Below are 24,630 nucleotides of genomic sequence, written 5' to 3'. Positions count from 1 at the left end.
TTACTGTCTCTTTTCCGAGGCATCTTGTATAAGAAAGCCGAGATTTGAAGGAATCAGTTGCCTCCGCGTAAAAAGCTAGTTCTGAAACCTAATGCTGTATGTAATGCGAAATCCAGTAAACCATTTTTTCCTCATTGTAAAAAAAACGTGCGTGCAGGGCGAGAATATGCTTCAAATTATCGTGCATTTAAGTTCACTGTGCTTGATTTAATTCAAATTTAGAAACTTGAAAAAAAAGTCAGACGTATAACGAAATCCCATTTGATATTTTGTACTATTTGTATAATGTCGAATGTCCTAAAAATCATTACAAAGATACTGACGACGAGCTTGTTTGCTTTTCTTTCAAGAAATGTCTGCTCTAGAAATATCTATTCCTTTCTAACAGCAGACTTTTATTGTTGCCAGCAACAGACACACATCTTTCACATCCTCATTATTCATGTGAACTTTTTAGAACTCTCTTGTGGATGCTCGCTCATGTGCGCAACGAATTCTTGGGGAAATTATAACTAAGGTTCACTTATTTGCTTGTGCAAAACTTTAGTTAGATGGTAATTTAACATTGTTCTTGCAAACGCTGTGCACAGTATCATCTTTCTTAGATTTTGAAGCGCCGGTTGCAGGAATTCCGATGCCGGAAACGAAGTGAAACACAACTCCGAGTTGCGGAACTCAGAGTTAGCATTGTCTCTGTTTTTGACGTGAAAACAGAGAAAAGCTTGACGTGTCTTGATTTTCAGATTAGCTACGACTCCTGTAGCTCAAATTAACGAAGTGTCGGACAAACCTTGGTCCATAAATTCGCCAAGTCAGTGCTGAAAGGATACTGAAATGACCGCGGAACCAGATGCATCAATTTTGAGCCACATGCACGAGCTTACTACATAGCTTTTGGCTCTTGTTTCGTGCGCAGTATGGTTCGATCTAGTTCAAAATCACTCTACTCTGAAAATAGTTACACAATAGTGACATATCCCTAGAAAAATCGCCAAAAAAACTTCTTAGGATGCAATCACAAGGAAAAGCACAACACATAAATATATCTGTATCTTCTTTTACATCTTCTGCTGCTCTTTTCTGCCATATTTTTGTGTAAATATGGTAGTGTGCTGCCTTTTTGAACAATATCTATCTCGTCCCTCACTATGCGGATCACCGTTCACGAAAACGCTTCACATTTTCTTAAAAATGAATGACGGTAGCGGGTATAGTCGAGTGACGTTTTGATGCATCGTAATTAACAAATATGGATTCCTTGAAAGAAAAACATCTATTGTTTCGTTAATATTTAATAGTCAGCATCTGACTCCCGCGTTACTAATTACTTTATTAATTACATTTGCTAGTATTCTCTTTCCATGGCTACAGACCATAACGGTGAAATTTCACATTGAATTCATCCCAGTGGAAGTACGGATAGCGAAAAAATGTCATGATTACATGTATATGTATACACTATTTAGCAATCTTCCAAATCGCATCCAGTAGCTCTTAATCCTCCCCCCCTCGTCTACTACCTCCTAACCTCATCTTATATCACTCCGCACCAGCGGATCAAACTGACTCGTTCACAAAAGGAAGATCGAGTGAGAATTTTGAAAATTTTGAAACTATCGTGTGATATGTTTCCTGGATGTTGACGCAGTAGTGATGTTCCACGAAAGCATCTTATGAATGCCGGTTCTGTATGACAATGGACGGAAGCAAACATTAAGAACATGCTGCTTTCTGTCAAGATTTGAGGTGACAAGAAAAATAGGACCGTGTCAAGCGTCATAGAAGTTTTTCGAGGATGTCTCTTCTGACTTTTCCTAAATTTCGAACTCGAGAAAGCCTTTAACAGCGAAGACTGCAGTGTCAACGTCATTTAATCGAAACTTGTATGGGTCTGGTACGAGGACGTCAGCCAAAACTGCCATCACTCCGATAAGATTCCTCGTCACCGCAGTATGGCCGCTGGGAAAGGCTTCTACGAGGCGATTTTGTATCACCAAAACTGTTAGTGCCTGCACGGATGATGGAGTTACTTGATCAGAAAGAAGAGGGATACATTTTTGTGAAAGTGGTTCTTTTCTCTACCGTACGGCAACATCATTAATTTTTTTCCAGAAGTTCTAGTCATGTGGAAGTCTATGCAGCTAACGAAGGGTGAACGAATGTAGAACTGCTACTGAAGAGAAGAAAAAGAGCTCATGAAGAAGATGTTATATGAGAAAGGAGCAATAAAACTTGAAAGCTCATAAATGATGGGAACTTCACCACGCTCGACCTCAGATGTTCTGAATGAACAGAGAAAAAGAACGACATAGCAGCAGAAAAGCCATACGCAGACTTCGCATGCATCAAGGAAGGGGCAGAAGAACTGACTGAGGGTACTGAGGCTCCCATGCTCATATCTTCGACTAGACAGTACTTTCAACTCAGCGAAAATGTCGGCTAATATTGTTGCCATCTAGAGACTTTGACGCGCTAGAACAAAATTTCCCAGAATAAGTCAAGAGACTCAGAATGACGCCCGACCTGGCAGTTTACTTAGGAGTAATATCTGTCTATTGGACACAAAGAAATGTATAAGGAAGAAGAATCACAGATGGACTAAGCCTGCCGCACTGGAACAATTGACGGAAAGGATGTCAGAGTAGATCCTACAAAAAAAATATACCTATGACATCAAGCAGGATGGAGTTGCCGGGCGAATTAACCAACTAAAAGCTAATCTTGAGGATTATACAAGAAAGCGCGTTCTAGCGTACCTCTTACGAACGTACGCCGTTCCGTTTTTCAGGACCACCAGTGGAAACTGGCTGGGACCACACTCACATTCGTAATCTACACCCCACACTCTATTTTCTCCATCTTATTCCCACACTACGTCAATTTCGTGACACGCTGCCTTTAATTGATGTGAAGGTAACGACGGCAGGAGGGAAGGACAGAGGGAGCTCGTGGAATCGTTTTGAGCGCTACTTCTTCGGGAATCAATTAGATAGGCAGGATGTGCTGGATATCTAGGTTAGGATTCTCTACGTTTGCACAAGAGGTTCAATTGTTGATTTCCGGACAAGCCACAGTTTATCGGTTGAGTCCTAGAAGAAACGATCATTTCTCAATCAGCAGGAATTTCAATACAAGACGTTTGAAGGAATGCTGGAATAGTGAACGAATCCTTGCATCAGCTTAAAAATTTAATCTTTCGATTTTGGCAACCCATATCCTTATGATGGACATCCGGATCCTTATGATGAGAGCAACGAAGCTAACGGTAGCATTCAGAAGAAGAATTTCTCAACATTTCAACCGTTCCAGAATGTTCTACCGAAATCTAAGCAACGTCATGATAAAGGCATCACTCCGCGAATCTGGAGTGGTACGGATTTCCGGTGGAGTACACGGGGTCGTAGATTATGGGGAGGAAGGTGATTCAATCCATTTCTTCCTAATTACCGTGGAAAACGGAATATACGGCTACGAGCGTTCCGGCGCACTATTTTATACAAGAACTTCGATTGGAGCGCGCCAGCCCTGTGCGGCGGCGCATCTTCCGGGCCGTTTTTGCGGCAATTAGGAAGAAATGGACGGAATCACCCTCCTCCCCATGATCTACTATTCGCGGGATTTGCCTTCAACGCAGTAGCACAAGAATTCCTCACGAACATGGAATGTGTTTCTTGCTGCGTGTGAGCGATGCTGAAAACAAGTTTGTTTTCCCCGTTTGACTTCTGAATGAGCACGAAAGTACACAAAAACAAAATTGAATGTCATGCACACGTGATGCACATTTCCTTTCTTCTGTCATATTATAGATGAAGGTTGTTCCCCTCTTCTTCTTATTAATTCACATGGAATTAAATTGCTTTACAACTTTCTAACGAGGATTTGAAATCTAATTTGTATTCTGAGTCTTTCAAGCTGATTTGGTCACGGTAAATATTCTCATGTTCAAGACCGTGTTTATTCGGATTTGAGGAGCTGAGCGCTGCATTTGAGCGGATCATATCCAATGCCGTCGTATTTTCCAATAAATATGATTGAATAGCTACCATACATTTTCATAGGGTGACCTACTGGGAACAGCTTTCGTTGTGGCCTGCTTCATCAGTGAAAGCGCAGGGCTCAACGAATTTGTTGGAGCTGGGCATTCGATCTGCTGAAACACCTGCGAGCAGTGAGCTATGATTTGGTGAAAGTTTTCTTTGCTTCTACTCGCAAAGGCAGTAAGTGTCGCTGGGAATCGCTAGGCTACATCTTTAATTGTTTCACCTACTACTGTAATGAACTGCAGATTACTATCACATAACTGACATAAATGGTCCTTAACATGGTTACTGAACCATAAGTATAAAACGATCTGAAACACAGTGCAGGTGCATAAGCGGCTGTGTTCGAAACGGTTCGGCGGAGCATAGCGGTTACAATCAAGTTAGGACCTTTGCAGCCACCGTTCATTGCTACATTTCACGATAGTCCCACCACGATTCAAACCGTTTCGACCACCGCGCCGCTTCCAGCGCACCTGCACCGTGCTTCATGGCGTTGCCTACGCAGCTTATTGGTGCTATCAGTCAGTATAGAACCAGAAAAAACCACAACAGCTCACGTATCCTTAAGAAGCACCATAAAACAGTAATCCTAACAAGAACTACACTTGTCACATTATCACACAAATACACCATTATCGCTGCACGAAACCTCTTCATCCTACACCTTCCAGGTTTAGGTTGCATCCTTCTATTTTTGTTTATTGTTCTAGATCGCACTGTGTATTTCACCAATGTTGCGCAGATTTGCTGGACTAATTCCAAACGAACGTTGGAGAACTGGTTGTGGAGCGAGACATTTTTCCTGAAAGTTGCAGTTCAGTAGACCTCTCTGTGACTATTTAAGGGGCTATTTTAATGGTGCGCAAGCTGACGATCTAATTAATGATAAATGCGGTAAGGAGATTTTCAAAATAAAAAGAAAGGATAAAGCCTCTGACGTATCAATCCACTTTGGATGCAGCAACGCGTTCACTTCAATTCAGAATCATTTGGGGTTTACGAACATGTAATTAGCCTGTACAGTGACTTGCAGAGGCAATCTCGTACCAATTTATCGACCTCTGAGTGATGAAAGACTTGGATATGCCATTAGGACGATCAAATTAACAGTTTACTTCGAGTCAAGACCCATTAATTTCCGAAGTGTTCGTAGCGTTCCAGTAAGTGGATTTGTCTTCGAAAGAAACTAGACCTTTGTTTACAGCGTGAAATTAATTGTTGCAGTGATCCAACGTCTTTTCATACTTTTTAAAATCACGCGACAAGCCCCAATTTAGTGTTCACGATCTCATCAGAGCAGGCGTGACGTTCTCGCGAACGTGGCAAAAGATGTGTAATATTTGTAACAAATTCCTCGCTATAGATTTACGATAATCGCCTCTCACTACTCGTGATATCAATCTGCTTTAATGAAAAAGCAAAGGACCTTATTTAGCTGTGCTTCGTCAGTTTTCCAGAGATAGTTGTTCCGCTTCCGAGTATAAACTCAAAACACAAGATACAAAATGTGGGTTCGAGAATTTCCCGTATCCACGTCGAATGAAACGGTTGTATCTAATTTTCTTCTTCAAGGGAAATATTGAATTATGGTTGTGTGAATGCTCTACGTTAGTGGAAAATAAGTAAGTTTAAAGTACAGATCAATACGTCAGTCGTCACCACGTGCGCTATCGTCTCGAGGGGAGAAATCTCGGTAAACGACCCCATCCATCAAGTCGCAGATCAGTTTATCTCGTGTTTAGCAGCTGAGGACACATGTTGTTGGATCGATAAAGTAACAATATTTCCAGTAAAAGTATTTCGGCGTAGAAAATCTCCGAGAAGAGAAAGCGTTGCGCTCCAATCCACATACAGCTTTAAAAATCAATACCGGCATTTGCCACTATCGCAACAGTTGAGGGGAGAAGGTGGTGAGCGTGATAAGCGCCGAATCTGATCCAGTTTTTGCTCGTTTTTTTCTCTTTTGTTGATCTGAACCTTCTCCATACCGCAAGTGATGTCATTGAAGTTGTTTCTTTATCGAACGGTTGTCTATTTCAAATCGTACGTACGTCCGAGTTTTCGCTCTGACATCCGACCTAATTAAAGGTTTGCTTTGCAGATATTAAGATATCTCCATAAGTCGCCAATCTGTTTGCGGGTGCCACATCAACACTCAGGAACAAAGTGAGTACATTTTTTATCTCAAAGTAATTTACATTCGTTCGGGAAACAGTTTAGATGTTTATCATTCGCATATAACGGTTTCGTCTTTTTTCCTGAATATCATGTTTCTTGATAGTTTTTTTTGCCTTGCTTCGTTTGGCACATATTTTACGATGCGCTGTCTACTTCTCGGTCATGTGCTGTAGTCGGTTTTTTCAAAAATCGTCTTTACATCCGCCCTCTAAAAGTTTGAAACACGTCAGAATAATGCTAGTGCTATTACTGTTCGGTTTGTTGCTGTATTGCGCGATATTCCCGGTTCGTTTATTTTGCTTTTCTTGCATCAGTTGCCATATTCTAACATATATTGGGCAGCACACATATGAAGTAATATAATAATATTATTATATTAAGATAATAGTTTATATATTCCAAGTGGGGGTTGATTTTAGACTGCTTCAGTTTTAATGATGCTGTAAACTCCGGGGCTTTTTGCTTCTCTCGGTGTTTTCTCAAGGTTCATGTATATTTCATAAGGTTTTTGCTCAGATAACCATACAGATAAACCTATTGTATTCATTTTTCATCGAGTTTATTTGTATTGTAGCGTGACTTGGATCGTTTTTGATTTACAATAGTTCTATTTGATTTATTTCTTTCACGCCATCCTAGCCCGGCACGAATTTCATCCTCCATGCTCACAGTTAGATTTGTAGAGTGTGTAATTTGGTCACAACCTTCCGGAAACTATGTCGCCTTGAGGGCACTGAGCAGCTTTTGGGTGTAATTTTTTTTGCTAGCTAAAAATTGAGTTTATAAGGGTGCAGCATCTGTACAAGTTGGTTTCGTTTCTTATCTGCAGTTCTCCAGGAATACATGTGGCTTTTTGTTTGTGGTTGATTGTTTCCAAATTCCTTGTAGTGTGCGTTTTTAGGCTTCTGGTAGATAACTGGTGGTGGTGAAATTATCAGCAAAAAGACCCTTATCAGCGTTTTTGCAGTGTCAGCTCAAAAACTTGGGCCAATTCGGTTGAAGTTAAGTTGTTATGAACCAAAGTAGCTTTGGAAAGCAGTAGTCGTCCACCTGTTCTATGACTTCCCTCTTAGTAATACATGCATTCTTACAAAGTCTATGTTGAGGTCTTCAGGAGTTTAAAAACATGCTTAGAGCTTTGCAACCTTAAGACACGTTTTCTCCATGTTTGAAAATCTCCTAAATTTAGATGAGGGAGATGTTAAACCTTTAGTAACATATCGTTCGGACGAAGCCTTTTGCGTAAAGGAAGGCGAAAGTAGAACAATTCTTATTCTTCTTAGCTAGATTTCTGATCTAGCTGCCTAAAGTGTTTACTTTTATTGGCTCATTCAACTGATCACAAGCGAATCCCTATCCTAGTATTTCGTTTATAATTAAAACAAAATTCTAAAATTCTTAAACATTCTAGAACTGTCACGTTGATATGGTGGACTCAAGCAGTGCGCATTATGTGCATTTGCATGCAAAACACGATTGTAGTAGAATTCCCAGTAGTTCAGGAACCAGTTTTGCACTGAATAGTCATTTTCTGCTTCTTGAGACTCTTGTGAAAGCAGCTCCGGATTTTATTGCACTCTTTTAATATAACCTTATTAGAGAGGATGTTAGCTTTTTTAATGCAGTAACAAACAGTCTGTCGACGCAAATTTATAAATACAATGACTCATATTTGCTGGCTTTAATTCTTTCTATTGTATACTTTACTTTCTCTAATTGAATGGTAAACCTACGTGGGATATTTTGAGTAAAACCCCAAGCTACGTTCGCATTATTCCTGGTGTTCGGAGACTCATTTTCAAGGCAAATAGAAACTCTCCAATGTCCGCACAGATTTGAATCTTAGTGGGTTTCTTCCTAAAGAATCCTAGCGTACTTTTTGTTTCGAATAAATTTCGTTGATGAAACAGGAATGCTTGGAACGCTGGTATGCGAGCAACAAACACAATTAAAGGACTTTCGGCGCAGTTGTTGTGGTCCTCCTCTTGCTCAGACTCTTACTATTTCATTCTATCGACTTTTTTGTTTTTATATTGTAATCTCACTTGAACTTGTTACTGCAACCAAGCGCTCTTATAGAGTTCCCTGTTCAATTCATGCTTTTGGTATTTTGTTTTCGTCTTTTTTCAGACGGCAGAAGTAGTGGATAGGAGCAAGTTTTCAGTTTATTGATTAGTCATTGTTTCCCGCTCTATTTTGGTATTATGTGTTCTGAAAGTGAAATAAATATGCGGTTGCAAGGTATTTTGCTTTGATCCGCTTGCTTTGCCTGTTCCCTGTCACTGCGTCTAAACATTTTTTTCTTTTTATAAATACCGGTGTTTCACTTTGACTCTTCTCTAGTCACATCTTCATATTTTGAGGGAAGTTTCTTTTTTGTGTTTTAAAAAAGTCCTAAGAAAGGGATTAGTGAGCAAATTTCACTTTGGTGGAATTTTAATCTGGAAACTTGTTGTTGCACTTCTTTGTGAGTCATTCTCCATAGATTGGAAAGAAAATATTTGTTTCTAAACCACCACATTTAGTACGTTTTGTACAGTTGTACAGTTTAAATTATGACACTTCTTTTAACATTTGCTACGAAACTAAAACGACTCACGAAACAAATAGGAATTCGATGGGGTTTTTGTCCATCTGAGTTTTTCGCTCTTATTGTTATACGTCTGATCTTTGAATGTTGCTTTGTAGTTGTTATCTATTGAACTTGGAACTGAAGCATTTTACAAGCAGTAGTTTCCAAGTACTGTTCAATTCGGCCAACTGTCCTTTACTATAACATTTCTTTTAAAAAGCCTTACATAAACATACGTGGCCGTATATTTACTTCGAATGTTACAAAAAGAGTGGTGAATGATATGTCCATACGAAATTCACCACTTCAGCGCTACGCTATTGAACTTAGAACTTTTTTCTCTTGAAAGAAACTTCCGTTGATAAAAGAACAAGCCAAATGCTGGACTCTGATGTTTCTGGGTGAACTGAAAATCTGATAACTCACTTACTCTTAGGACCGACATTAATTACTTGGTATCGGTCGGTAGTCATTACAACCTCATATTCATGGTTGGATGTCCGTGCCAAGGCAACTTCAGATTTCTTGTTGTAAATATTTGGTAACTTCCTACATTTCGAATCACTATAAGCTGTGAAATTTTCATCGCATCCAGCGAAAAATCAGAAACTTATGAATCATTCAATTGTCTCGGCGTTAGCTCGCGAAATTTTAACTTCTCTGCTGGAACTGTTGAATAGTCACTAAAGAGGCCTTTTGAAATTCAAGTTATTACCTATTAAAAATTTAGAAATGTTGAGATTTTGAAAAGAATTGACATATCAGTAAAAGTATTCTACAGTATAGAACCTAATTAATGTATTCTGATTTCACTTTTAAGTTTGTTAAGCACAAAAATATGATATCAAAATCAGTCATCAGGTTTTACAGAGGAAAGAGTTCTATTTGAGTTTTTCACGATCTCTTCCATGTTCAGGATGTAAAGCGAAGTTGTATACAATTCTCACAGCTATATTTCTGTGCACTTTTTTTTGTTATGTTCGTAATTAACTTTAGCTTTTGTTTTTCTTTTGTCTACATTGAGAGTTTAAGGCAGTATTCATTTGAAAGTTGTTGTTTTGCACTTATCTATCTAGAGAAGTCCAAAGGGACTATGGGAGGATATTCTTTTTTTAGTGTCTATGATGTAACACTATACTTTGTTCTGCACTTGCAAAACTCTTCTTATCCTTTTTAAATTCCTCATGAGAGTTGGAACGTGAGGAAGGTCTCATCAGATTACAACGAAAAAAGAGTTGTTTTTTGGTTTTGAGATATTGCTATGCCACCGTCACTCACTCGAATTCTGAGCGATCAAATTTGATGAATGAATGCGGAGAGTGTTTCAGTTCTACATATTTTTCATCACTAATATGTGCATACTTCTGTCTAGTTCTTCTGAGATATGAAGTAGATTTACTTCCGATTTGAAATATTGAGCATTTTGAAAATGGACATAATAAGAGCATTTTTAAAATGCTCAATATTTCATATTTCAAGAGCATTTAAAATGTGGCCAATATCATGTTGACGTTGATCGGACGTCCTTGAGTGTGCTGGTTACGAACTGAGCTTGGCAATGTGGCACTGCCTATTCGCGCTCAATGCGCGATATTTCCGAAATTGATTCTTCTTGCATACATTCCAAGTATTCTTATAATGGGTTGTAGTTTCTCTGGCTTATGTATCCACATCGCCAAACTTCCAACAGTTGGAAGTTGGTCACGAAAGATGTTTTCTGTCAGCTAATGCGACTTTGCCTAGGACTAAACCCTGCTCATGTGTATAAGTGCAATGATATCGGTCGAGCGTTAACACATTAACTTTTCTATAACATATTAACTACTAGTTTCTTTCTATCTTTCCTAGTTGAATGCGAGACATTCATTTATCTCTGTTAGTTAGGCTGGCAAACATAACATTCCTATCCTTTCAATGATTTTTTTTCAAATGAATTGATCCACCCATAATAATCCTCCTTCATACCTTTGTACTTTACACAACTCAACTTTAATATTAGAGGGGCTCTGCGGTGATTCCCTATCAATGCTCGGGCTTTCTGGAATAATTCACTTCCGACATCACATTCAAAACAGAATACTTTACTTTGCATGGCTCACGTGAACACGGCATGTAAGCTGCAAGGCTTTTTTTTCTGAATGACTTATGAGATAGCGATTTGTAGAAGGCCTGGATATCTGGGGCAATTCAATCGCACACGATGCAATTCAGGATCGATAACTTGATTAGTCCTAAATGTGCTTTTTGGCCGGTTATGGAAAAAGGGAAACATCTACAAATCAGCAGAATTACCAGAGCCTTTTTTTCATTAATGATGGTTGTTTCGGATGAAATATTTGCGTCATTTTTCACCATAATATATTTATGTCATCATTATCATCATTTGCTGTATAAATGCACTCTACTGCTGCTTCAAATCTTTCAAATGAAATATTTAAATGAAATAGGCAGGATGTTTTTGCCACTATTATTTGTCAGTATCACTTCATGCTCCTAATCTTTGCCATTGCTCATTCAAGTTTGTTCGAGAAGTAATTTTTCGGAAAACACAATATATGTGACTGAAGAAATGATATCAACTTATCGCGCACACTATAAGTAGTATTCGCTATCTGTGTTTAACTGCAATGCGACGAAATCACTTATCTTATCCACTTGACACACAGTTTCGCTGCCGTAGTCGAACGCACACAACCGTCGCCCATCGTAAACATACATATGTACCCACATGTCTACATAAGCGCAGATTACAAAGATGCGGAAGAGAATTCGCGGCAAAGGCATGTGTCGTCACTTTGCCGAATTGATTGGGAGACGATTTGCTTATGCGGTCTCTGCTAATCCTTAGTCTATGTTCTTGGACTTCTTTCGACTATAGACTCGCTTATTTCTTATTTTACTGAATTATAAGATGCGTTCACAGTGCTAGATTTCAACTTTCATCTTTTTTCACAACTTACATAGGTAATGTTTGTTCGCCTGAGAATTTCTTAGCCCGAACGACATCTGCTACCCGTGACAGCGAAGTGAGTGGATGTCAATTATTTTGAAACAAAATATTCTGCAGTTTTTTTTCGTTTTTAATCCATTGTTTTGTTCTGCATCTTGCTGCTTCCTTCCTTGGTGGATTTAAAGGGCAAGAAGTGGGATTTTGTGTTAAAATTGAATGAGTCGGAGAGTGGCGTAGAGTACAGGAAGGGCAGCGCAAATTTTTTTCAATGCACGAATGAATATTGAACAAAATCACAAAAATACTACGAAACTGAGAGCACAAGATTTACGCAAGACTTACAATTTGTGTTTGTGTAGCTACGGCGACGTGCAGCTGAAAACAATTATTTTCCCAGCGAAGAGATGACACAATGCTGCACCAACTTTACTTCCTTTCTCAATTACATGATTTTTTCTCCGAATCAATTGTAGTATGACGATATATGTCGTATTAGATTCGGATTTCGTCTTGAACACGGTTTAGAGCGTTAGCATATGTGGGATAAGCTTTCACATTCTTAGCATTGAAGATAAAATGAAGCACATCACGGAAACAGATGAAATTAGTTGCAAGATGATGGGTGTCGTTAAGCAAGTGAGACCACGTTTAAAGCCTCGTAGTTAATCAACGTTTTCGACATATTTATTCACTGATTTTCCTACATCTGCTTGTTCTTTTCTCTCAAATTGTCAAGATTGCATTAAAATACCTTTTTTTTTCCTAAAGAGAATGTAAAAGTGTGCTGAAGTGCTCTTTGTTGGCCAGTCGTTTTGAAGATGATAACGTATTCAATAACTTAGGAAGATGTCCTTATTCTCTCAGACAAATTTAGTGCGGAATTGTTGACCCGGGATGATGGGCTTTGTTCGGCTTGGGTAGTATCGAACCTCCGACCGCGCAGAGATCGTGATGACTTTTTTCACTTTATCCTTATTATTATCATCATTATCCTCATTCATCCTATTCTCTGCATTTCTTTCGGAAAATCGCGGCGTGACGTCTGTCTTCTTCTTTGTTGCATTTATAAATACAAATTTGCAGTCCCATCTTCTATATTTTCGTCTCAGATTTTCGTTAATATACACTTCATCTATTATGATTAACAAGGATGTCAGGGTTTTTTCGCTCAGACGATTCTATTTTGTTGTGAACGTTACCATTCACTACACCATTTTCAGTTTTCTTTTCCTGTTGTGTAGTCATATGCCATTTGTTTACAGCTTCCTTCGATTTTCAAAGCGTGTTCACCGTCATGCCGTTCTCTATTCGCTGATTTGTCACCACTAATGATTTCCTGTGGGCATGAAGCCGGCGTAGTGTAGTGAAGCCTATATTGACAACCAACTATGTAGCACATGATTCCGGCGATATTCTTCTCGCCATAGTAATGTGAGAGGAAATTTTTATGGAGAGACAATAATGGGTGTGGAACCGTGTGAATTTATGTATATGGGAAATAAACAGGGAAGGATTTGCCGAGCTGTTTTGTTGGCTGATTGTAGGCTCCTGCTCCTTTATGAAAATGAATTGCTATTGTTTTCTGTGAATAACCAATTGCTGAAAAATCTGTAGTTTTTATCCGAACGAAAAAAAGGATCCGGAAAACGCTTGTTCAATCCCCTTGTCAAGCACTTTCTCATTTTCTCTTAGAAAAACAGAGAAATCAAGTCAAAGACAACATGTACTATCATTCAATATGTTTCTGGACAGTATGTAAGAACTTTGTGATGAACTGTGAAATCTATGTAGTATCGAGTTTGATAAGCTGTGCGCGAGGTTGTTGGATAAATTTATTGGCTAACGTTTCGGCTATATCGCCTTCTTCAGAGCCTGAAAAGGGGGGAATTCAATCTACAATTTAAACGACCAACCTCTCCACAACTAAATTGATAAACTCCACGCCTACTTTCAATCACCAATTTAGCATCTGCACTGAATGCTCACCTTAGATCGGATACGTCTAGCATGGACCGCTGACTGGTCGATCACGGGGGCGAATGGTTCGAATGTCACATTCGGATCGGAAGAACCATTCGAGAGAGGGCGCGAGTTCCCGTGTTATCGTCAGACATTCGCCCTTGCGGTTCATTTTTGGATTTTTGGCTTGGATCCAAAATACCTCCAGTGATTTTCGAGCCGAGGTTTTAGATTCGTGCGCCAAGATTTGGACCCTAATTTCAAAATCGGCTCCGTCGTGTTTTTGTGTTCTATGGGCACCCAAAGGTGTCCATTCTCGTAACCTATTCTTGCCGTTCACGTGCTCTTTGATGCGGACATACAGCGGTCGTGCCTTTTCAATTTCCACCGAACAATTTGAAACGTCAGCTAGTTCGGAATCGTTTGTACGATACCATCTGTACAACACCGAACTGTATTATTTGATATCTGGGGTAATCTACCTGATTTCGGGTAAATCAGGTAGATTACCCCAGATCTCAAGCAGTCTCCTGGTCCACCTGTGGGACAAATAACACAGTTCGGTGTTGGTCAGATGGTATCGTACAAACGATTCCGAACTAGCTGACGTTTCAAATTGTTCGGTGGAAATTGAAAAGGCACGACCGCTGTATGTCCGCATCAAAGAGCACGTGAACGGCAAGAATAGGTTACGAGAATGGACACCTTTGGGTGCCCATAGAACACAAAAACACGACGGAGCCGATTTTGAAATTAGGGTCCAAATCTTGGCGCACGAATCTAAAACCTCGGCTCGAAAATCGCTGGAGGCATTTTGGATCCAAGCCAAAAATCCAAAAATGAACCACAAGAGCGAATGTCTGACGATAACACGGGAACTCGCGCCATATCTCGAATGGTTCTCCGATCCGAATGTGACATTCGAACCATTCGCCCCCGTGATCGACCAGTCAGCGGTCCATGCTAGACGTATCCGATCTAAGGTGAGCATTCAGTGCAGATGCTAAATTGGTGATTGAAAGTAGGCGTGGAGTTTATCAGTTTAGTTGTGAAGAGGTTGGTCGTTTAAATTGTAGATTGAATTCCCCCCTTTTCAGGCTCTGAAGAAGGCGATATAGCCGAAACGCTAGCCAATAAGTTTATTCAACAACCTCGTGCACAGCTTATCAAACTCGATACTACATTCAACTATGCAGAGGTTCATTGAAAGTCGAACTTTTTAATTGTGAAATCTATGTTCAGGAATTCTCTGATGAAAGCATCATTTGCTCTAATCTGTAGTACAATACTATTGTACTATTGTACCGACCTTTCAGTACTCCGGTACAGTCTAATGCATAATCCATACTGTAAAATCTGTAAACGTTAATTGGTTGGTGTTGATGCAGTAATTTAGCTTCTTGTCTCTATCTAGTCAAGATTTCTTTGTCTGCTTTGATCATTAATCCACAGGATCGATCTCGATCGATAACTCCCTCTTTCTCCTTTTTTATTGGTGTTTTCAGTGGTCACCCTCACATTATTACAACACATTCTCATGCGTCCGAACCTATTAAATATAATGGGCACTTTCATGAATAGCTTAAATGCTCAAGGTGTCCTAGTTTCATGTTATTGAACATAGATAACTAGTGAGAGAACTCGTTGTATGTGTCTCTCCTTTTTTCGCTTCCCTAGCGTATAACTTTTGTAAAACACACTTATCTATTAGGAAGCTATGTATTACATTACCATCATCAGTGCGGTAAATTTTCGGTCTCGAAATCTTTCTGTTCTATCTTAAAAGTTAATTGCTAAATACTATCTGTCCTCTGTTGGACGTCAAGTGAAATTAGGGCGCGTTACGTACAACGGGTTTTTGAATTGATGTCGATTTCATAAATCTTGCGCATAAAACTTGGACTTGTCCGGGATAGGCAGTGCCACGCAGTCGCCATCGTTGCACTGTTTACTTGCTTTCGGTCGCAAGTTTTTTCCCCCCTGAAAATCGGCGTTATGCGTGTATCTCGTTTCTGTTCCCGAAATTGAAAGATGCACTTAAGATTGCTAAGCTTTCTTTCAGTTTGTTCGCTTTTATAAATAACTTTAGATACCTTTACACTCAGAAGTATTCTTTCCTTCTGATAGTTCTTTGGTTGGTGTGCTTGTTGTGTCGTTTTCTGAAAAAGAAGAAATTACCTTCACTGTGCGCTTAATGGGTAGATGGCAACAAGTGGTTGTTCCTTAGTTTTTTTGTCCTTTTCCGAGTTTTTTTTTTGTGCCCTACGTGTCCACGTCTTTCTCCTCCTCAGGCGTCACTATTGATGATATTTATACTGTACATATTGAAACTGTCTTACTTCTTACTACTCACAATTCCTAGTGTGGACCGCAGCCGCGTTGCAGAGCAATGATTGTCATATCGCACCGGCCAGCAGCCCGCATTTTACCGGTATTGCGAAGTGGTTGTTACGGATTGCTGCGACTTCCTTGGTTGTTACAGCCTGTGTGCGACTGAGTATAAATCTAATTCTGAGAAAATCAAATGACGATGATTCTTTTTGTTCATTCTGCCTCTTCAAATCAAGGGAATCACTATTTACGTCCTCTCTTGAGTCTATACATTTTCTTTAGTTTAATTTAAAAAGAAAACCTCATTGGTGTAGCTTCAAAAGCGAGTTCAGAGCGGATATAGGACAAATGGAAACCTTGTAAAATCCACTGCTGCTCTTACTGTTTAATAATTTTTTTTCCGTGTTTTTCCTAAGCTTAGGGAAAAATAAGTATAAAAAACAAAAAATTGTTCATCTTAATGATGAATACTTTTGCTCATCATCATAGATGCGATAGTCGGTGTCTGTGGTCTGACCCCCTTCACTTTTGAGCAGTTGGGGAAGGGACCTCCTTCACTTTTAAACGGTTGATGAAATTATCCCCTTCACTTTTGAACGGTTGGTGAAAGGACCCCCTTCACTTGAGTTGCACCCCATGAGCCAGACCCCTTTCACCTGAGGAGGGTCTGGGTTCTCCCTAACGCACCTATGCTCATCATAACTCAGAAACTTCGGATGCTTTCTCACTCGTTGCTATTTTTAAGTTGAATTTTGTTGAACAACCTAGCAATTATTCATTGAGAGACTTTCATTATATTACCGATGAATTTATTCACCCGTTCCTTCGTCACGCCTATGCACTTGCCTTCTGCAGAACTTCAACTTGTCTTTCCTCCTTTTGGTAGCATCGCATGTGCGCATCTCCAGTTCTTTCTACTCTAATCCCAATTGTTTAGTTCAACAAAGGAAACATCAGAATTTAGCTTTTTCTATAAATGCTAGGCCTTTTCACGTTTCCGAAGAAACCCGATATCTTTAATGAAAACATAGTAGCGAATGTTAATCGACTATGTGCATTGTGGTTTCCTATTGTTTTTCTAGGCGCCGAATTCCACATTGCACAGAATTTTTTCCAACATCTTATAGAAGTTCAATATTCAACAAACATATAATTATCAAAGTTCCTTTTCTGCTGACTATAAGTGATAGACTGCAAGGCGTGAGTCAAGTGCAGTTAAGTACGCGTGCTATCGAGCTGAGCTGAGCTGAGGTCGTCTCAGAGCCCAATCGTCCGTTCTAAGACTGCCGCTTTCAGCGTTCCCTTTCTTGTCTCAGTCCTGATATTCAGTTATATCTCCTCCAGTACATTTATTCATTGTTGTCGACATAAATGAGTGTCGTCGTGTTAAGGTCGTCGCTTCGTCGACAATGCTCAAGGGCAAGAAGAAGGACAAAGAAGGAAAGGAGAAGGTTTGAAGACGCTGTTTGTCTCTGAATTCACCACTTATTGTGTTAAGTGCATAATTAAGGCAGAGAAAGATAAAGACAAGGATAAAGACAGTAAAAAAGACAAGAAAAAAGAGGAGAAAGAACAGAAAGAGATCCCAACGATCCAAACTGAGGATACAAGTGGTTGGTCTTTCTTCTGCGAAATGTCCAAATTCTTCATATAACAGAATGACATAGAATTTTCCTATTTTAAGTAAATGACAATGGTGCACCACCACCCGACGCGCCACCGCCTACTTCCCTCAAGAAGAGTAACTACGGTGGAGGTAGGTGCAAGAAATGTGGATTTCTCTTAGTCAACGTTACTGTAGTAATATTAGGACAAAGTTCGAAAAACCTCCAATATTAAATTTGTCGCCTTTTTCGTATTCATAGAAGGCCGAAATGTGTTTGACTGAAGTAATCACGTGGAACTTCGTGTAAAAATTCCGGAAACAAATTGCAGAATTTAAAATCGAAGTCTAAAATTTTTTCGCTTTCTAGTATAAAAAGTTCGAAACGACTTACCATATCACAAAAACATATTTTTAAACCCATTTAGTTCTTCTTTTTCTCACTTCTTCTTTTTTATGACGGAAGTTCTTCTTCTGCTATTTTTTTTGCTGTTCCCACGCATATTACATGCATATTTACGCCCATACCTTTGCTGCTTTCGTTGTTTTTCCTTTTCATTTTGCAACCAACGTCATATTGTTCCTTAACGTATGAAATGTCAGGTGTTCCCTTCGCGAGATGCGAGTTTGGTACGTTTTTTGTTACTGAGAGCACTAAACGTGTGGCTATTAACTATCCATAGCTATGTGTAGTAGACATAATATAGGCATCGTATTGTAGCTACATATTAATATCTTTATTCATTGGTATTCACTATTAGAACAAGCCAGTTTTCAGGCCCTGTCATCCCCCGAAGAGATCGTCGGCAATCAAGTAGTCTATTCAATGTGTCGTCAAATAGGGAGCTTATCAAGTTGCCATCGATCAAAGGTAAGCAAATTTTACAACAATTTTCGTTACGTCTGCTTAATTTCCGCATTTTCCCCTTTAACAATTTCATGAAATGAATTCACATTTTTCACTTTCGGTCAAATTATGCGCGGCTGTAGTGCATAAGTATCTTGCAAATTTATTATTCCGCTTGGCTGAATAAAATTTCCGGGAATAAGAAGTTTGCGGGTGATGAGACAAATATTTGATTTTCAATTTTTGGCGTTGCAAGCGTTGTACCTACTGCCATCCACACTTGCTTGAGAGTTTCGATAGGATAAAATTTTTCTTTTAAAATATTGTCGCTTTCAAGTATTTATGAGCGAGGCCGCATGAATTTGAAGTTAGCTATACATGCTCTATGGATAAATAAAATTATTGTTTTTGATGGGATAATTTTGGTGATGGATTAACGATGGCTAGTCCCGTTTAAGCTAAATAATAATATGGTACTTAGCCTAATTCTACATATGAATTCTACTTATGTTATCGATCGGAGGAAAGACTATACCTTGATGTTCAAATGACGTCAACAGCGTCAGCCAATGAATCTGTTGGAAGCGTTTGTGATTGCATGCACGAGTTTAATGAACCCTTCCGATATACGCGGCATGCGCCGCTGCGTGTGATATTGGATAGCATGCGCTTGATGCGTGGATAAGGTGGGTGGATGTGTAGAGCAGATAATCGGGGGATATTTTTTTAGGATGTGCAGGATTTTCCATTACATTTCCTGTGGATTTAAGAATGATATATATATATATATATATATATATATATATATATATATATATATATATATTACATATGCCCGTCGCCCTTTTTACTAGAAACGACACAGAGCGAATATATGTTTCATTGCAAGACGGTGGTCCAGCGACAGCGCTTAGAGTTTTTGTTTTGGGAATTTTGACAAAAAAAGAAATGTCAAAGTTCAGTAAATATGTTGTTTATCAGCGAACTTAGCTTTGCTTATGACCTAGATTTAGTCTTTTTCAGAAGCAGATCCGTCAGAACGTGAAGATTTGTTCATCCAAAAGATACGACAATGTTGTGTGGTGTTTGAGTTTGCGCAAGATCCACTCAGTGATATGAAGTATAAGGAGGTTTGTTAAGCAAAGAATTTTTTCGGAAATCTTTCTGGATATGTTGTTTTGCAATTTCCATATTTTTTTTCATCGTATTCAATGTATGGGGTGGGTGTAGCGCTATTAGTAAAAGGTTCTACTGTCTCTGCACGATCGATAGGAAGTTCGGATACGTTGTAGTGCCAACCAATCCAAACTTTTCATCCCTCCAAGGTCGATAAATTGGTACCAGTTTTATCTGAGAGGATAAAAACACTGACTTGACACATCGCCTGGCCCCCGCAAGTCATTGTATAGGTCAGTTACACATTCGTAAACCTCAAACGATTCTGAATTGAAGTGAACGTGGTGGTGTATTCTAAGAGGGTTGATTAACGCCAGACATATCTTTATCTTTAATTCAATTTATGGTTTGGTTAATTTTCAATCCTTATCGTATGTCTACTGCATCTTGCCATGATTCACTAATGTTAATATTGAAGACCGCAGCACTGACTCCTTTTTAGATCCGTAGTGTGGCTGCTATTATATGATATTGTAAAAACAACAATGAGAGGGAGGAGTTGTTGACAGAAGTTGAGTGCTGATAAAAGGGGATAGAAGCAGATGAATGAGAAAATAAATTAATAGCTCAGAGCTTATAATACAGAGCAAGCAGTTCTTGTCAATATTGTTTGAATACTTGAATCGAATCAGAGGAAAATAAATTGCAGACCAGGTTTGATTTTCAGGTGAAAAGAGCTGCCTTAAACGAGCTAATCGACTACGTTTCCACTTGCAGGGATGTGATTACTGAGAATGTGTATCCCGAAGCTATTAACATGGTGTGCATTCATCTCTTTCCCCCGATTACAACAAATAATTAAGAAGAATGATTCACTAGATTATACGTTTTTGTTCAGTTCGCCCTGAATCTTTTCCGGCCGCTTTCACCGCCGACGAATCCGGTTGGTGCAGAGTTTGATCCGGATGAAGATGAACCAACTTTGGAGGCAGCGTGGCCACATTTGCAGGTTAAAATACAGTCCTTTGTTGCTACGTATACATATCTCTCGGATGTTACGTAGAGCTTTTTTCTTTCAGCTTGTCTACGAGTTTTTCCTGCGTTTCTTGGAATCACCTGATTTCCAGTCCAGTGTAGCTAAGAAATATATTGATCATCAATTCATGCTAAGGGTAGGATTTTAAATGCCAATGTGATTTTCTCAATTTGGTTCCTCTTAAGTGTTCGAAAATATGTAGTTTTTGCGTATTCATATCTAACATATCTAACTGAGAGGAATTGGTCGTTGAAAACCGATTCTTTTTCGCTACCTAAGTTTTAATGAAGATATGAGATCATTTGGTTCAGTGTCACCTTTTATCCCAGTGACATTGAACCTCGTTTTCTTTTATTTATTTATTTTTTCTCCGAGTGCTTAACTTTCTGTTAATTTGACTTGGAATTCAACAGCCAGTGACAACTTCTGTAATTCTATGAAGACAGTGTAACTAGGCAACATTGTATCTTAATTATTCTTTCCAGCTTTTGATGATCATGGACTCTGAAGATCCACGTGAACGCGATTTTCTCAAGACAACATTGCATCGGATATACGGAAAATTTTTGGGCATGAGGGCCTACATTCGGTGACTTTACTTTTCTTTTCTTTTAAAATTTCTTCTAATTAATTTTAAACAAAAATAGTTTACATAGGTTTCCTGATGTTAGTTTTTCGTGAGAATCTTTCATTCTTTTAAGGAAGCAAATTAATAACATCTTCTACTGTTTCATTTATGAAACAGAGCGCCACAATGGTATAGCAGAATTGTTGGAAATATTAGGTTAGTTTCTTCACATTTAATATTTGTTTCATTGACAAATTTAAAAATGTTTTTAGGAAGTATTATCAATGGTTTCGCTCTTCCTCTCAAAGAGGAGCATAGGACATTTTTACTTCGTGTTTTATTGCCACTGCACAAGGTATTTTTTTTTTAAAGTTGTTTCTTTTTCTTTGAATATTTATGTCAAAATGGAGTTTTTTTTTTAGTTTGGGTCAAAGTATTTATTTGGTAGCACTAATAGTACTTGTTTGCGAAAGTTTTTGTTTGCGTTTCTCGTTGAAATTTGTGAGTTGAAGTGAATTAACCTGTACTGCCACCAGTTCCCTTTCCCTTCACGTTTCAAATCCAGAATTCGAAATATTTTTGAAAAAGCTTTGAATTGAGTTGTTGCCGTTAATATTGGAGAAAAGCGTGTCTTCTTTTTTTTGTGGTAATCATTACTTTCTCTTCTTTTCCCCTGGAATTGCGGCGGTGGATAAAAGAAATCATGTATATATAGTAAATTCAATACGAGATGAAGTGCGGCGTAGAAACGAAAGCGGCTGCGCTCGAAGCGGTGCGGTGGAGCGTAGCGGTTAGGATTGAGGGAAGACCGTCGCCAACGCTACTTTTCACTGCAGTCCACGATGGTCCCTTAAAGGCATCACCCCACGAATCTGAGGTGGTGCAGATTTCAGGTGGAGTATTTGTATACGGGATGGGAGACTATGGAGAGGGGGGTGATTCCGTCCATTTCTTCCTAATTGCCGTAAAAAACGGCCCGGAAGATGCGGCGCCAAAACGCCTGAAGCCGTATCTTCCGGGCCGTTTTTTTACGGCAATTAGGAAGAAATGGACGGAATCACCCCCCTCTCCGTAGTCTCCCATCCCATATACGAATACTCCACCTGAAATCCGTACCACCTCAGATTCGTGGGGTGATGCCTTTAAAGATTCAACCGCTTTCTTCACCGCGCCGCTTCGAGCGCAACCGCTTACGCAACTGCGCTGTGCCTCATGCCGATTTGACCCTACCATACGTGATTTCTCATCGGAAACCAACCACATTGCAACGCACTGTACAAACGTGTAAGCTGTTACTGTAGCGAAATTCAGCACCTATTTTCAATGTTATTTCTATCGTTGATTTGTAATTTTTCACTATCAGTAAAAGTAGTTCTGATGATATTGGTTTTGATGATATTCGTTCGTTTCAGGTAAAATCTCTATCTACTTACCATCCTCAGTTAGCCTACTGCGTGGTGCAGTTCTTAGAAAAAGATCCATCGTTGACCGAACCAGTTATTCTAGGATTGCTTAAGTTCTGGCCAAAAATTCATAGTCCGAAAGAAGTTTGTATTCTTTCTGTCTTTTTGGGCATTTTCCGAGTAACAGCCGCTGAGTTTGACATGATGTTCAGGTGATGTTCCTTAATGAATTGGAAGAGGTTCTAGACGTCATAGAACCGGTCGAATTCCAGAAGGTGATGGTTCCTTTATTTACGCAACTAGCACGCTGTGTTAGCAGTCCTCATTTCCAAGTGAGTGGTTTTCTTTCCTTTTTTTGTTTTATTGTTGTTGTCTTCCTTGTTTTGTTTTATTACAGTCTTATTTGCTGAGATTGTTTGTGAAATTGGTTCAGGTTGCTGAACGCGCGTTGTACTATTGGAATAACGAATACGTCATGTCTTTAATAGGAGAGAACGCTACAGTTATATTACCAATCATGTTCCCTGCACTGTACAAAAACAGCAAATCACACTGGAACAAGTACGTGTTTCTTACGTTTTTTTTTTCTTTGTATACGTACTTCACAAATTGAATCCTTTTTTTTGTGCTTAGGACCATCCATGGGTTGATATACAACGCTTTGAAATTGCTCATGGAAATAAATCAAAAACTGTTCGATGAGTGCTCACAAAATTATGCGAAGGTGATGTCGTTTCTTTGCTTCATTTTTGTGTTTGTTTATTCTTGGAAATGAGGATTCAATAAATTGTAAACTTTAACCAGCTTTAAAGTCCTCCTTTTTATGTTTTTTCAAAAATAGTTTTCCCGTCTGTGATTGCACTGGTTCATTACCTCTCATGACATGGCCCACTACAAACTAGCGAGTGCTAACTATTGTGATTAAGGAGCGATCGATGGAAAAGATCCGGCAAGAAGAAAAGGAGAGGAAATGGGAGTTGATAGAGCAAACCGCAAGAAAGAATCCGAACGTAAGTTCCACAATAGACTCTGTAGTGAAATAGCTGCAAATTTAGAACAAGTTTCACTTCTTTTTCTTCAAGTCAGAGAGTTCGTATGCTCCCGATGCTCTCATCTTTAGTACTGCGAAGTAAAGGCGATGTTTGGAGATATCAATGGCGTAATCTGTGGTATGGATACGTTATCAATTTCTAAAGCCAACTCAGAAGAAGATACTGTGCAGTTGAGTAAGGAGGAGATTATGCGAAATACCTTAAATCGGGTGAGTTAAATAAATACTAAGTGTTTTTATTCATTTCTGGTAATGCATTAATTAATATTAAGGAAAATGTCGAGCAAACCAACCAACGTGAAGTTGGATTCACTCAAAAACGAAGTGAACTACCTCCTGACAGACAAACGGAGAAGGCGTTAGACGAGTATAAACGACACGACGCTTATCTGCGAAAGTTGGGTAACACTGAGTGACTTCGATCGACTGATTAGTATGTATAGCGTAGTGTGACTAGTGTGCTCGATCGGTAGTCACCAAACTTCGCTCTTGTAATCGATAATCTCTCGAGTATGTTTTGTACACCGCTTTAATGCGGTAATTCGCTCTGATTTTACTGTTTCAAGATATTCTAGCAATTACTAGTTGCTACTAATCAATTAATTGTGCTGATCAATTAGTGATCAATTAGATGACCCTCTTGAGACAGAGAAATCAGGGCTCTTTGTTTTCTTACTTAATCTACGTGTTCCGCTTCTTTCCTTCATATGATGATACATCTTTGAAAGATCTTACGATTTACATGACTAAACATTGTTTCTTTATTTTAAGTTCAATCGTCAGTGATATTCTCGTTTCTCAAAATGGGTCCTTTCATAATGGTAATATATTGTAAATTACTTTAAGATGAATTGCATAGATTAGCACGCACATACGCGAAATCCTCGACTTGCAATGCCGGTTATGAGTTTTCCTTAATTATTTTTTTTCTTAGTTTTTTTTCTTGCACCCTCCTTATTTTTGAGACTCGTTC

The 24,630-nt window shown here is 39.0% G+C and overlaps 1 protein-coding gene across 2 annotated transcripts; it reads left to right on the top strand.

Moving 5' to 3' along the window:
* Nucleotides 1-3,310: 3,310 nt before the first annotated feature.
* On the top strand, nucleotides 3,311-24,073 carry RB195_013337 (uncharacterized protein; the record flags this gene model as incomplete). Of its 2 annotated transcripts, none has more annotated exons than XM_064203101.1 (20): nucleotides 3,311-3,419; nucleotides 14,800-14,900; nucleotides 17,425-17,484; nucleotides 17,544-17,646; nucleotides 17,718-17,789; nucleotides 18,415-18,507; nucleotides 19,507-19,613; nucleotides 20,327-20,419; nucleotides 20,498-20,608; nucleotides 20,679-20,771; nucleotides 21,121-21,224; nucleotides 21,337-21,419; nucleotides 21,476-21,558; nucleotides 22,616-22,750; nucleotides 22,819-22,938; nucleotides 23,040-23,167; nucleotides 23,240-23,330; nucleotides 23,533-23,616; nucleotides 23,727-23,867; nucleotides 23,930-24,073. In XM_064203101.1, 20 exons carry the CDS (start codon nucleotides 3,311-3,313, stop codon nucleotides 24,071-24,073), a joined length of 2,055 nt encoding a protein of 684 aa, XP_064058982.1. The 2 variants fall into 2 exon arrangements, with proteins under 2 accessions (XP_064058982.1, XP_064058983.1); XM_064203102.1 differs by lacking the exons at nucleotides 3,311-3,419; nucleotides 14,800-14,900 and adding exons at nucleotides 6,040-6,086; nucleotides 6,203-6,209.
* Nucleotides 24,074-24,630: the final 557 nt, after the last annotated feature.

Source organism: Necator americanus, chromosome V (assembly GCF_031761385.1).
Source record: "Necator americanus strain Aroian chromosome V, whole genome shotgun sequence".
NCBI classification, from domain to species: domain Eukaryota; kingdom Metazoa; phylum Nematoda; class Chromadorea; order Rhabditida; family Ancylostomatidae; genus Necator; species Necator americanus.
Note: the sequence above shows the minus strand (reverse complement) of the source record. Positions and strands in the feature narration are given on the sequence as shown.